The 10,513-nt window shown below is 41.9% G+C and overlaps 1 protein-coding gene and 1 pseudogene across 1 annotated transcript; both read right to left on the minus strand.

The window, feature by feature from the left end:
- Positions 1-1,418: 1,418 nt before the first annotated feature.
- Positions 1,419-2,012, minus strand: LOC110593042 (transmembrane protein 126A-like). The gene has a single exon (XM_044911393.1). It carries the CDS (start codon positions 2,010-2,012, stop codon positions 1,419-1,421), a length of 594 nt encoding a protein of 197 aa, XP_044767328.1.
- Positions 2,013-7,235: 5,223 nt separating this feature from the next.
- On the minus strand, positions 7,236-7,335 carry LOC123323360 (annotated as a pseudogene).
- Positions 7,336-10,513: the final 3,178 nt, after the last annotated feature.

A 10,513-nucleotide genomic window follows, 5' to 3' on the forward strand; every position in this document is an offset into this window, starting at 1 on the left:
GGAGGATCGGAATCGGCAAGGGGGGCGTTCCTGGTTCCTGCGGGAAGCGTGGGCCTTCTTTACCTTCAGCACACCTTCCAACTCAACGTGTTAATACATAAGAACACCTACGTAGCAGGGACTGATGATTGATTTTAAATGTTAAATTATGTGTAATGATATTTCCGAGGATAAAAGCTTCCCCTGGGACTGAACCACGGGGCGCTTGTATAGCCCGCTGCAGGATGTCGGCAAATGCTCTTGTTGGTACAAGTAGAGGGCAGGGGTTGTCCCTGCCCCCCTGAACTTTTAAATTAGACACAGTGACCTTCTGGCAGGGGTGTGTGCTGCTGGAGCTTCCCAGAAATCATCTCTTTTTTTCCCAATAAAAGTCCTGATTTCCCCCATTATAAGGGGCATAGGATCTTTATAATACGTAAGGTGATGACTTATATTTTTGTTTTCACTACAAAAATATATATTTAAGATTCAAACTTTCTTTATTTTTAAATTTCTTAGAGTTTTTCTTAAAAGATTTATCTATTCGACACAGAGAGAGAGAGCACAAGCAGGGGGAGCAGCAGGGGCAGAGGGAGAAGCAGGCTCCCCGCTGAGCAGGGAGCCTGATGCGGGGCTCGATCCCAGGACCCCGGGATCATGACCTGAGCCGAAGGCAGACACTTAACGACTGAGCCACCCAGGTGCCCCTAAATTTCTTAGTTTTTAATGTAAAAGTAATCCACGTACAGGTTTAAAATATCAAACTATGCAGAAGATTATGCAGTGAAAAGTAAGTCTCCCTTCTCCCCTGACCCTCAGTCCGCATTTCTCCTTCCTAGAGGAGACCGGCTACCATTTTTATGAATATCTTTCCAGAAATAGTCTATGCAAAGACAAACAGATCTGTAAATTGAGGGTCCCCACTTTTACAAAAATGGTTGCATGCTACACACGTTGTTCTGCATCTCGCTTTTTTAAAAATTGAGATTTTAAAAAGAACTGTAGATGCACATGCAATTATAAGAAACAACCCAGAGAGATCCATGTACCCTTTACCCAGTTCTCCCCAGTGGTAACATCTTGCAAAACTGTTCTACACTATTGCAACCAGGATATGGACATGGATACATTCCACCAACATAATTCAGATTTCACTTTTCCTTGTGCTCCTTTATGTGTATCCAGCTCTGAACAATCTTATCACATGTGCAGATTCATATATTCACCACCACGGTCAAGACAGAACAGCTCCATCACCACAAACATCTCTTTTGGGGATGCTTTTATAACCATACCCATCTCCCTCCCAGCCCCTTCCTCATCCTGAACCCCTGGCAAACTACAAATCCATTCTCCATTTCTAATATTTTGTCTTTTCTTTTAATTTTATTTTTTTCATACATTACAATTCTATTTTTGTGTATACATTTGTTTAACAGTCACTGAATTTCTAGGCCAGGTTCAGGTAACTGAAGGGCCTTTATAATTAGCTTATATTGTCTAGATCCAAGGTATGCTGCAAACATAGTCTGGAGCAGAATGGGAAATAACATCTTTCTAAAGACAGGCTTAGAAATTCTAGTCCAGTAAGTTAAGGTGTTTCCTTTCTCTGGTAGCGGGGCTGACTTGTATCTGGCTGCTAGGCCACCATTCATAGGTAGAGCCAAGATAACAGGGTACAGAGCACCAAAAACGAGACCAACCAATCCACCCCATGTTATGGTACTGGTTTCACAATTCAAATCACCTGTATTCAAAGGTAAACTTATAAAACCTTTGTAAGCTATGAGCGCAGTCAAAAATGGGATCACTGCCATTGGTAAGCCAGTGGCTATATGAGCATGTGTCACATTTAGGATGCGTTGAAAAAGACCATTTGCTATTAGACCACAGAGACCAGCATTAAGTCCAACATATGTTGATCCCTGTTCAAACAGATTCCTTTCTGCTTCTGGGAGTTGCTTAATTTTTCTGGTTATGATATTGAAAATTAAGTCTTCCTTGACAGTATCGTCTGGTTCATGATTTTCCATCTTGAGCCTTAAAATATTTTTCAATAATAGATACCTTTTTTCCGGGACGCCAGTACCTTATGCTCTCCTCGCAGCAGTCGGTGCCTCCACCCGGCCTCGGCGACCACGATGGGGCTCGCTCCAACCTTTGCTCACCTACCCTGAGTGCAGCCATCTTTGGCTGACACGTGACTCGAGTCCTCTTTTCTTTTAATTTTAATTTTAATTTTTTAAAGCAATCTCTACACCCAGTGTGGGGCTCAAACTCACAACCCCGAGATCAAGAGTTGCATTTTCTACTGACTAAACCAGCCAGGTGCCCCCAAAATTTTGTCTTTTCAAAAATGTTATGTAAGTGGAAGCATACAGTAAGGAACCTTTGGTATTGGCTCTTTTTCTCCAAGCATAATTTCCTGGAGATTCATCTAAAGTGTTGTATGTCTGAGCAGTTCATTCCTTTTTTTTTTTTTATGGTTTTATTTATATATTTATTTATTTGAGAGAGAAAAAGAGCATGTGGGTGGGGGGGAGAAAGGAGGGGCAGAGGAGAGGGACAAGCAGACTCCCCACTGAGTGTTGAGCCCAATGCAAGACTCGATCTTCTGACCCTGATATCATGACCTGAGCCGACATCAAGAGTTCATCGCTTAACCTGACTGAACCACCCAGACACCCCAATTTGTTCCTTTTTATTGCTGAGCAGTCTCCCCCAGTATGGATGTACCACAGTTTACTTAGCTGTTAACCTGTTGGAAGACGTCTGGGTAGTTTTCAGCGTGGGGCTCTTATCAATCAAGCTGCTATGAACATTCATGCACAAGTTTTTGTGTCAACATACGTTTTCATTTCTTTTGGGTAAATGCCCAAGAGTATGATTGTTGGGCCATATGGTAATTTTATGTTTATTTTATAAGAAATTGCCAAACTTCTATTTTAACCACTTTACATTTCCATCGGCAACCCAGTTTCTTTGCATCCTCGCCAGCATTTGGTGTTTGTCATTACTTTTTCTGCATATAGGGAGTTTTATTGCTTCCTTTCTAAGCTATATGTCTTCTGTTTCTTTTTCTTGCCTTTTTACAGTGTTGTTGTTGTTGTTGTTGCTTCACTTAAGAACATAACTTTCAGGGGGTACCTGGGTGGCTCAGTTGGATAAGCGTCTGACTTTTGATTTCAGCACAGGTCATGATATCTGGGTTGTGAGATTGAGCCCCGTGTTGGGCTCTGCGCTGAGTGAGGAGTCTGCTTGAGGATTCTCTCTCTCTCTCCCTCTGCCCCACCACCACTTTCTCTCTCTCTAAAATAAATAAATAAATCTTTAAAAAATTTTTAAAAAGAACATAACTTTCAAGTCATGAGATTTTCCAGCTGAGGATTTTCCTCCTTTTTATTTTCTACTTTTTTTTTTTAAAGATTTTATTTATTTATTTGAGAGAGAGAATGAGATAGAGAGCATGAGAGGGGGGAGGGTCAGAGAGAGAGGCAGACTCCCTGCTGAGCAGGGAGCCTGACGTGGGACTCAATCCCGGGACTCCAGGATCATGACCTGAGCCGAAGGCAGTCGCTTAACCAACTGAGCCACCCAGGCACCCTATTTTCTACTTTTTTAATGGGGAAAAGTTGGTGTCAAAATCAAGAGGTTCTGCAATTTGTCTAGCATCAGTGACCCGTGTTCGACAAACATTATCACTGGTTTTCTTCAAAGAATTTCTTAATTCCTTTGATGCTATGAAGAGCATTATACACACTGAATTTGATTCCAGCATCATTTGGCTTATATCACTAATTTTACTTAATCTCTCACCTAGAATAGTGTCGAGAAAATAAAATTTAAAGTTAATCATTTCAGAAGTATACATTTAGCTTGCATTCTTTATCAATTAGCATTATCTTTATCAATAAAATCATCAATGGTTTAAAGAATAAAACTTGGATATCCTATCAATCAGTAATATGGATCTGCCTCATTCTTTTTAATGGTTCCATAGTGTTCCATGGTAAAATCACCTTAATTTATTTTACCAGTTCCTATCAATAGGCTTTTACTTGACTCTAATCTTTTACTATTATTAGGAACAACACTTCAATAAATGTCTTTGTAGGTATCTTTTCACACATGCACAGGAAACTACAGGAAAGAAATCCTAGAAATAGAATTATTACATTAAAAAGTATATTCACTTTATATCTTGATAGTGGCTGAATTATCCTCCAAAGAGGTTGAACCAATTTATAGTCATATTCAACACAGTGTCTTCTCAAATTTTTAAAATCTTTGCCAATCTGATAGGTAAAAAAGGGATTTTGTTTGTCGTAGTTGCTGACTTTTAAGATGAGTTTAAACTTTGCTTAAAATGAAATAAAATTTAGGGGTGCCTGGGTGGCTCAGTAGGTTAAGCGTCTGCCTTCAGCTTAGGTCATGATCCCAGGGTCCTGGGATCGAGCCCCACATCGGCCTCCCTGCTCAGCAGCAAGTCTGCTTCTCCCTCTCCCTCTGTCCTCCCCATCCCACCACTCGTGCTCCGTCTCTTTTAAGACATAGCTTCAACTTTTTTAAATCTGGTAGGGCTTTGTGACTAGTTCAAGCAATATGTGATGGAAGTGATGCTCTGTGACTCTGAAGCAAGGTCATAAAAAGTAGTGCAGCCTCTGTCCTGTTTACCTAAACACTTGCTCCCAGATGATGAGCCATTATATCAGAAAACGGACCACTTTGAGCCATTGTGGTAGAAAGACTCCATGGACATGCTCTGGTGGGCACTCCCAGCTGAGCTCAGCCTTCCAGCCACCCCAACCCAGGTGCTCAGCAGACATGACCATGAAGCCAACTTGGACCCTCCAAACCAGTCCATCTGTCAGCTGAATACCAGCCAGCGACTTCTGTCAACGTTATAGGAAACAGAAGAATTGCTTGACTAGGTCCTGTTTGAATTCGTGATTCACAAAACTGAGATACAAATTGTTTTAAGGGATACCTGGCTGGCTTGGTCAGTAGAGCGTGTGACTCTTGATCTCAGGGTTGTGTGTTCAAGCCTGGATGTAGAGATTACTTAAAATAAATCTTAAAAAAAATTAAAATTAAAAAATAGTTGTTTAAGCTACTAAGGTTATAGAATATTTTAAAATTTCTTTCTAGGGGCGCCTGGGTGCCTCAGTTAGTTAAATGTCTGCCTTCGGCTCAGATCATGATCTCAGGGTCCTGGGATCGAGCCCCACATTGGGCTCCCTGCTCAGCAGAGAGCCTGCTTCTCCCTCTCCCTCTGTGTGCACGCTCTCTCTCTCAAAATAATAAATAAATAAAATCTTAAAAAAAAATAAAAAATAAAGTACTTAGGGTAGTCAAATTCATAGAGAAAGCAAGTCAAATGGTGGTGGCCAGGAGCTAAGGGGAGGGGAGAATGGGGAGTTAATGTTTAATGGGTATAGAGACTCGGTTTGGAAAGATGAAGTTGTGGAGCTGCATGGTGGTGATGGTTGTACACCATGAATGTACTTAATCCCATTGACAGTCCTCTGAAAAATGGTAAATTTGGGGGTGCCTGGGTAGCTCAGTCGTTAAGCATCTGCCTTGGGCTCAGGTCATGGTCCTGGGGTCCTGGGATCAAGCCCCGCATTGGATTCCCTTCTCCGCGGGAAGCCTGCTTCTCCCTCTCCCACTCCCCCTGCTCATGTTCCCTCTCTCACTGTGTCTTTCTCTGTCAAATAGATAAATAAAATCTTTTTAAAAATGGTAAATTTTATGTCATGTCTCATTTACCACAGTTTGAATAGAAAAATTTAATGTTGGATGGCTGGTGTGGTAAGCAGAATATTGACCACCCCCCAAACATATCAAGACCTAATTCCTGGAAACTGGAAATATGTTCCATGGCAAGGGGGAAATAAACACATCAACTGACCTTGAGATAGGGAGATTATGCTGGATGATTCAGGCCAACCCAGTGCAAACACAAGGATCTTTGTAAGTGACGTAGCGAGGCCACAGAGAGTGTCAGAGATTTCAAGATGCTGCTCTGTTGGCTCTTTAAGTGGGAGAAGGAGTGATGAGCTAAGGAATGCAGAAGCTGGAAACCCAAGGAAACAGATTCTCCTTTTGAGCCTTCAGAAGGAACAGGGTCCAGCTGACATCTTGGCTCTAACCCTATGGGACCCGTTTCAGACTTGTGTCCTCCAGAACTGAAACATAACAGGCTTGGTGTAGTTGTAAGCTGCTAAGTTTGTGGTGGTTTTTAATACAAAGGGCAAGGACATAATTAGAAGAAATGTTAAGGCATAACCACATTTGGTCTCTATTACTATGAAATATTTTAGGCACTCCCAAAAAGGCGTAATGATCTGAGTACCTGTATATCCAGGCTTGCACAACACGGAAAGAGTAAGCAATGAAAATGCAAATCTGATCATTTTCTCCTTACAGCCATCAGTGGTTCCTATAACCTGTAGGAGAAAGCTTAAATCGTTGCTTCTAACTGGGCTCCTGCTTGAGGTTTTGACCTAATCCTCTATACTTTATTGCTAAAAAATACTGACCATCATCTGAGCTTTCAGCAAGTCACAATCACTGATCACAGATCACCGTAACAAATATAATAATAATGAAAAATTTTGAAATATTGTGATAATTACCAATATGTGACACAGAGACATGAAGTGAGCAAATGCTGTTGGGAGAATGGCACCAACAGACTTGCTCAATGCAGAGTTGCCATAAATCTTCAATTTGCAAAAAAAAAAAACAAACAAATCTTGCAAAGCACAATAAAATGAGGTATACCTGTATTAGAAGCACTGCTGTCTAGCTGAGAGGAGCTATAAATCATGCCCTTAAGACTCTCAGAGAGCTTTTTGTACACCTGAGTGGATTACAAAGAACCATCTTGTGTTTCTGAGGTCATAAACATACATCTTACAGTCACGTACCAGATTCCCCCAAACAGTGTTTTATTGGTTGGTGCCCTTGTAGAATGGTCCACATTCTGACTTTGTCTACTTGTTTCCTCTTGGTATCTTTCTCACAGCGCCCCCAACCCCCAACCCAACTCCCATATTTCCTGTGACGTCTAGACGCTTGCTTGGATTCAGGTTGGTATCATAGGTGAGTCAGCACACATACTGCAGAGACTGTCCCACTGTTCATATGTTAGGTTTGAGCACTTCCGTATGGTGGTGACTAGCAGATCTCTCCACTGTAAAAGTTCATTTTCCTCTTTGTGATTAGCGTGTAATATACGGGGTAATACTATGAAAAATATGGAATGCTTCACAAATTCACATCATCCTTGTAAGGGTCCATGCTAATCTTTCTGACATCCTCCCAATTTTACTCTGTGCTCTGCAAGTAAGCCCTGGCCTTTAAGGTTAAATGAAGTCATAGGGGTGGGGCCCTAATCCAATAGTACTGGATTAGCATCCGTATAAGAGGAGGAAGAGGGGGGCGCCTGGGTGGCTCAGTCAGTTAAGCATCCAACTCTTGATTTCAGCTCAGGTCATGATCTCAGAGTCGTGAGATCGAGCCCCTCATCAGGCTCCATGTTCGTCATGGAGTCTGCTTATCCCTCTCCCTCTGTTCCCCCTCTCTCTCTCTCTCTCTCAAATAAATAAATAAAATCTTTAACTAAAAGAAGAAGAGGAAGAGACAGCAAGGAGTGCATGCACAGAGGAAAAGCCATGTGAGGACACAGCAAGAAGGTGGCCATCTGCAAACCAAGGAGAAGAGCCTCAGGAGAAACCAACCCTGCTGACACCTTGATCTTAGACTTATAGCCTCCAGGCCTATGAGAAAAATTTCTGTTGGTTAAGCCATCCAGTCTGCAGTATTTTGTTATGGTGGTCCTAGCAAACTAATACACAGTTCTTAGAAGACACCTAAGACTTAACGAGGAATTTAGATTTTATTCTGTAACCAACAGGGGGTGACTTGGGTTGTAAGCTGGGAGTAACAGGATCAGATCTTTTGGACCCGAAGATCACTGCCAGAGAAGCACAAAGGAACTTTGGAGCAAGGAGAGAGTAGAGACAGAGAAAAAAACAGTCAGGAGGGATTTTAAGAGTATGGGTGAGAAATGATGAGGACTTGAACAAAAGCCATTGGACAGACAAAGCAATGGTAAGAAGGTAGAATCAGCAGAATGTATTGACCAGTTGGACATGGGGAAGCAAGAAAGGAAGCAATACTGAATTCTCCCAGGTTCCTGATTGGGTAGTGATTGTAGTACACATTTATTTGTTTCCTACCCAGCCTTCCCCATCCTAAGAACACTCCAGAATTGACCCCAAACCTTCCCTATTGTGCAGCCCATGTGCTTTGGGGAAGCTCACCCTATCTCCACTAATGGTGGGTTTGGACTGACTTATACTAATTAGCACATTCCATTGGTCTGGCTATAGTTTTGAGTTCAGGAGTGAGCATGTGGTCTAAACATGCCAATGAAGGGGAATGTCAGAACTCTCAATTGGATGGCTCAGACTGAACGCTCTCCCCCACTGAACAAGAACAAGGAAGCTTGTAGGCTTGACTTAACTGGCAAACATTTTGTGACCCCAGGGGAATGAGCCATACACTGGAGCTGACTATAGGCAGAGCAAAGCAAAGATAGATCCCCAGAGACACCCTTGGGCTGTTGGATCAACTGACCATGAAGTCCTGGGCTCTCCAGTGATGGAGTCTAGAAATCCCCTGATGTTTAAGCCGGTTTGAATTGAATTTTGCTGTTCCTTGCCAGATAGATACAGGTAATCAGGTGAATGGTGGAGCAATTAACTCGCATATGCAAGGCAAAAGGAGGGGCCCCTTTGAAAGGAAAGAACTTTCATCTTGAACCTTCACAATCTTACCTCTTCGCTCAGAGTTGATCCTTGGGTCTGGAATGACCCCCTTCTCACATCTGTGGGCCTGCTAAAAAAGTCCTCCTCACACCCAGAGGCCCCATTCTTATGCACCTTCCTTTGTAAAGCCTTCGTGAACCCCTATTCTGTCCAGGTCAGAATTCACCACTCTTTCTGAGATTCCATAATATTTTGGACACAGTTCTATCATAGCTTTTTATCAACTCATGTTACTATTTCCTCCACTGGGCGCCAACCTCCTAGACAGTCCAGGACACGTCATATTCTTCTTCATGTCCACACCAGTAGCCCTGCAGCCTCTGAGCATCTCGATGAATGAATGATAGCTCTTCTTCCCCATATTCTTCTCATACTAATGAATTTACCTGCCACTCCACCCACTTTGGACTGAGGGAAACTCTGGCTATCAGATCATGGATTAAATTATATTTAAAAAGTTGAAAATATAGGAACGTGAGGAAGGGGTATTTTTATGGAACTGGGAATACAGAAAAAGAAAAGTTGGATAAAACAAGTACCTCGATTATTATGATGTGATCACTGCTCCTTTGCCAAGTTAGGAGGGTGACACACACACTGAATCTCTCTGGATATATGAGATGGGTTTACAATGTCTCCTAGTACTGCTGAAGACTGTGGGAAGAATCTAAAATCAGCACTACCCACACATAAGGTCGCATCATGCCTATCAGTTTATTTTGATCTCATTGAAGGCGTTTTGGAGCAGTGCTCAAGAAATAGCTCAACCAAAAGAACATTTAAATTATGTAAAAATGAGCTCCAGTGATTTAAATCCATTAACCTTACATAATAAAATTTCAAACATAGTACTGTAATTTCAAAATACGAAAAAAAAAAACCCTTTAATAATTTGAACTTAGAGGAGATAAGTTGTATCTGAATCTTCGCGGAAAAAAGTTGAAGAATACCGATCTTCCTCTACAAGTCCATTTCAAAATGTGAATTGCCGGGGAGGCAAGTGTAGCCAAGCCTAGACCGATGAGGATAATAATGAATGATGATAGCCTTGAGCCTCAGAGTGCATGCTATGTGCCAGGTGTTATTTGAGGTGCAGAGGACACAGCAGTGAACAGACACATCTGAATAATGATGGTGAGAAGGACATTTACTGAGCTCTTGCTATGTATGGGCCAGGCCCTGAGCTAAGTGCTCTGCGTATATTGGCTCATTCATTCCACTCCTACCATTATTGTCTCCATTTTACAGGTGCAAAAACTAAGCTTCAGATAGGTAACTTCTCCAAGGTCACAAAGCCAACTGAAGTGGTGCAAGTAGGACTCTATCCAGGCCTGTTGGATTCCAGAAGTCACACAGCAGTTAAGTATAAACGGTTGCTGGAAATGTTCCATGGGTAGGGGGCTAAGCCATTTTAAGTCCTGTTCGCTCCTTTTGCTTACACATTCCATATTTACAGTTGGCGTGAAGGTAAAATTCAGTATAGTTCTACCAAAACTTCAACAACTTTAAATCAGGGGAGCTCAACCAATGAGTTTTCATCAGGGCATTTATCAACGACTTAAGTTCACGAATCTAGAAGATTATGCAACCTAATCTGTACCTTGGCAAACTATTTTTACCATTTTTTTTAAAAAAAGATTATTTATTTTAGAGAGAAAGTGTGTGTGCATGAGTGGGGAGAGGGGCAGAGGGAGAGC

The sequence above is a fragment of the Neomonachus schauinslandi genome, chromosome 16 (assembly GCF_002201575.2).
Source record: "Neomonachus schauinslandi chromosome 16, ASM220157v2, whole genome shotgun sequence".
In the NCBI taxonomy this organism is placed as follows: domain Eukaryota; kingdom Metazoa; phylum Chordata; class Mammalia; order Carnivora; family Phocidae; genus Neomonachus; species Neomonachus schauinslandi.

Excerpts from the sequence above, each read along its gene's own strand:
- LOC110593042 (XM_044911393.1), bottom strand. The coding sequence starts at position 2,012 with ATGGAAAATCATGAACCAGACGATACTGTCAAGGAAGACTTAATTTTC.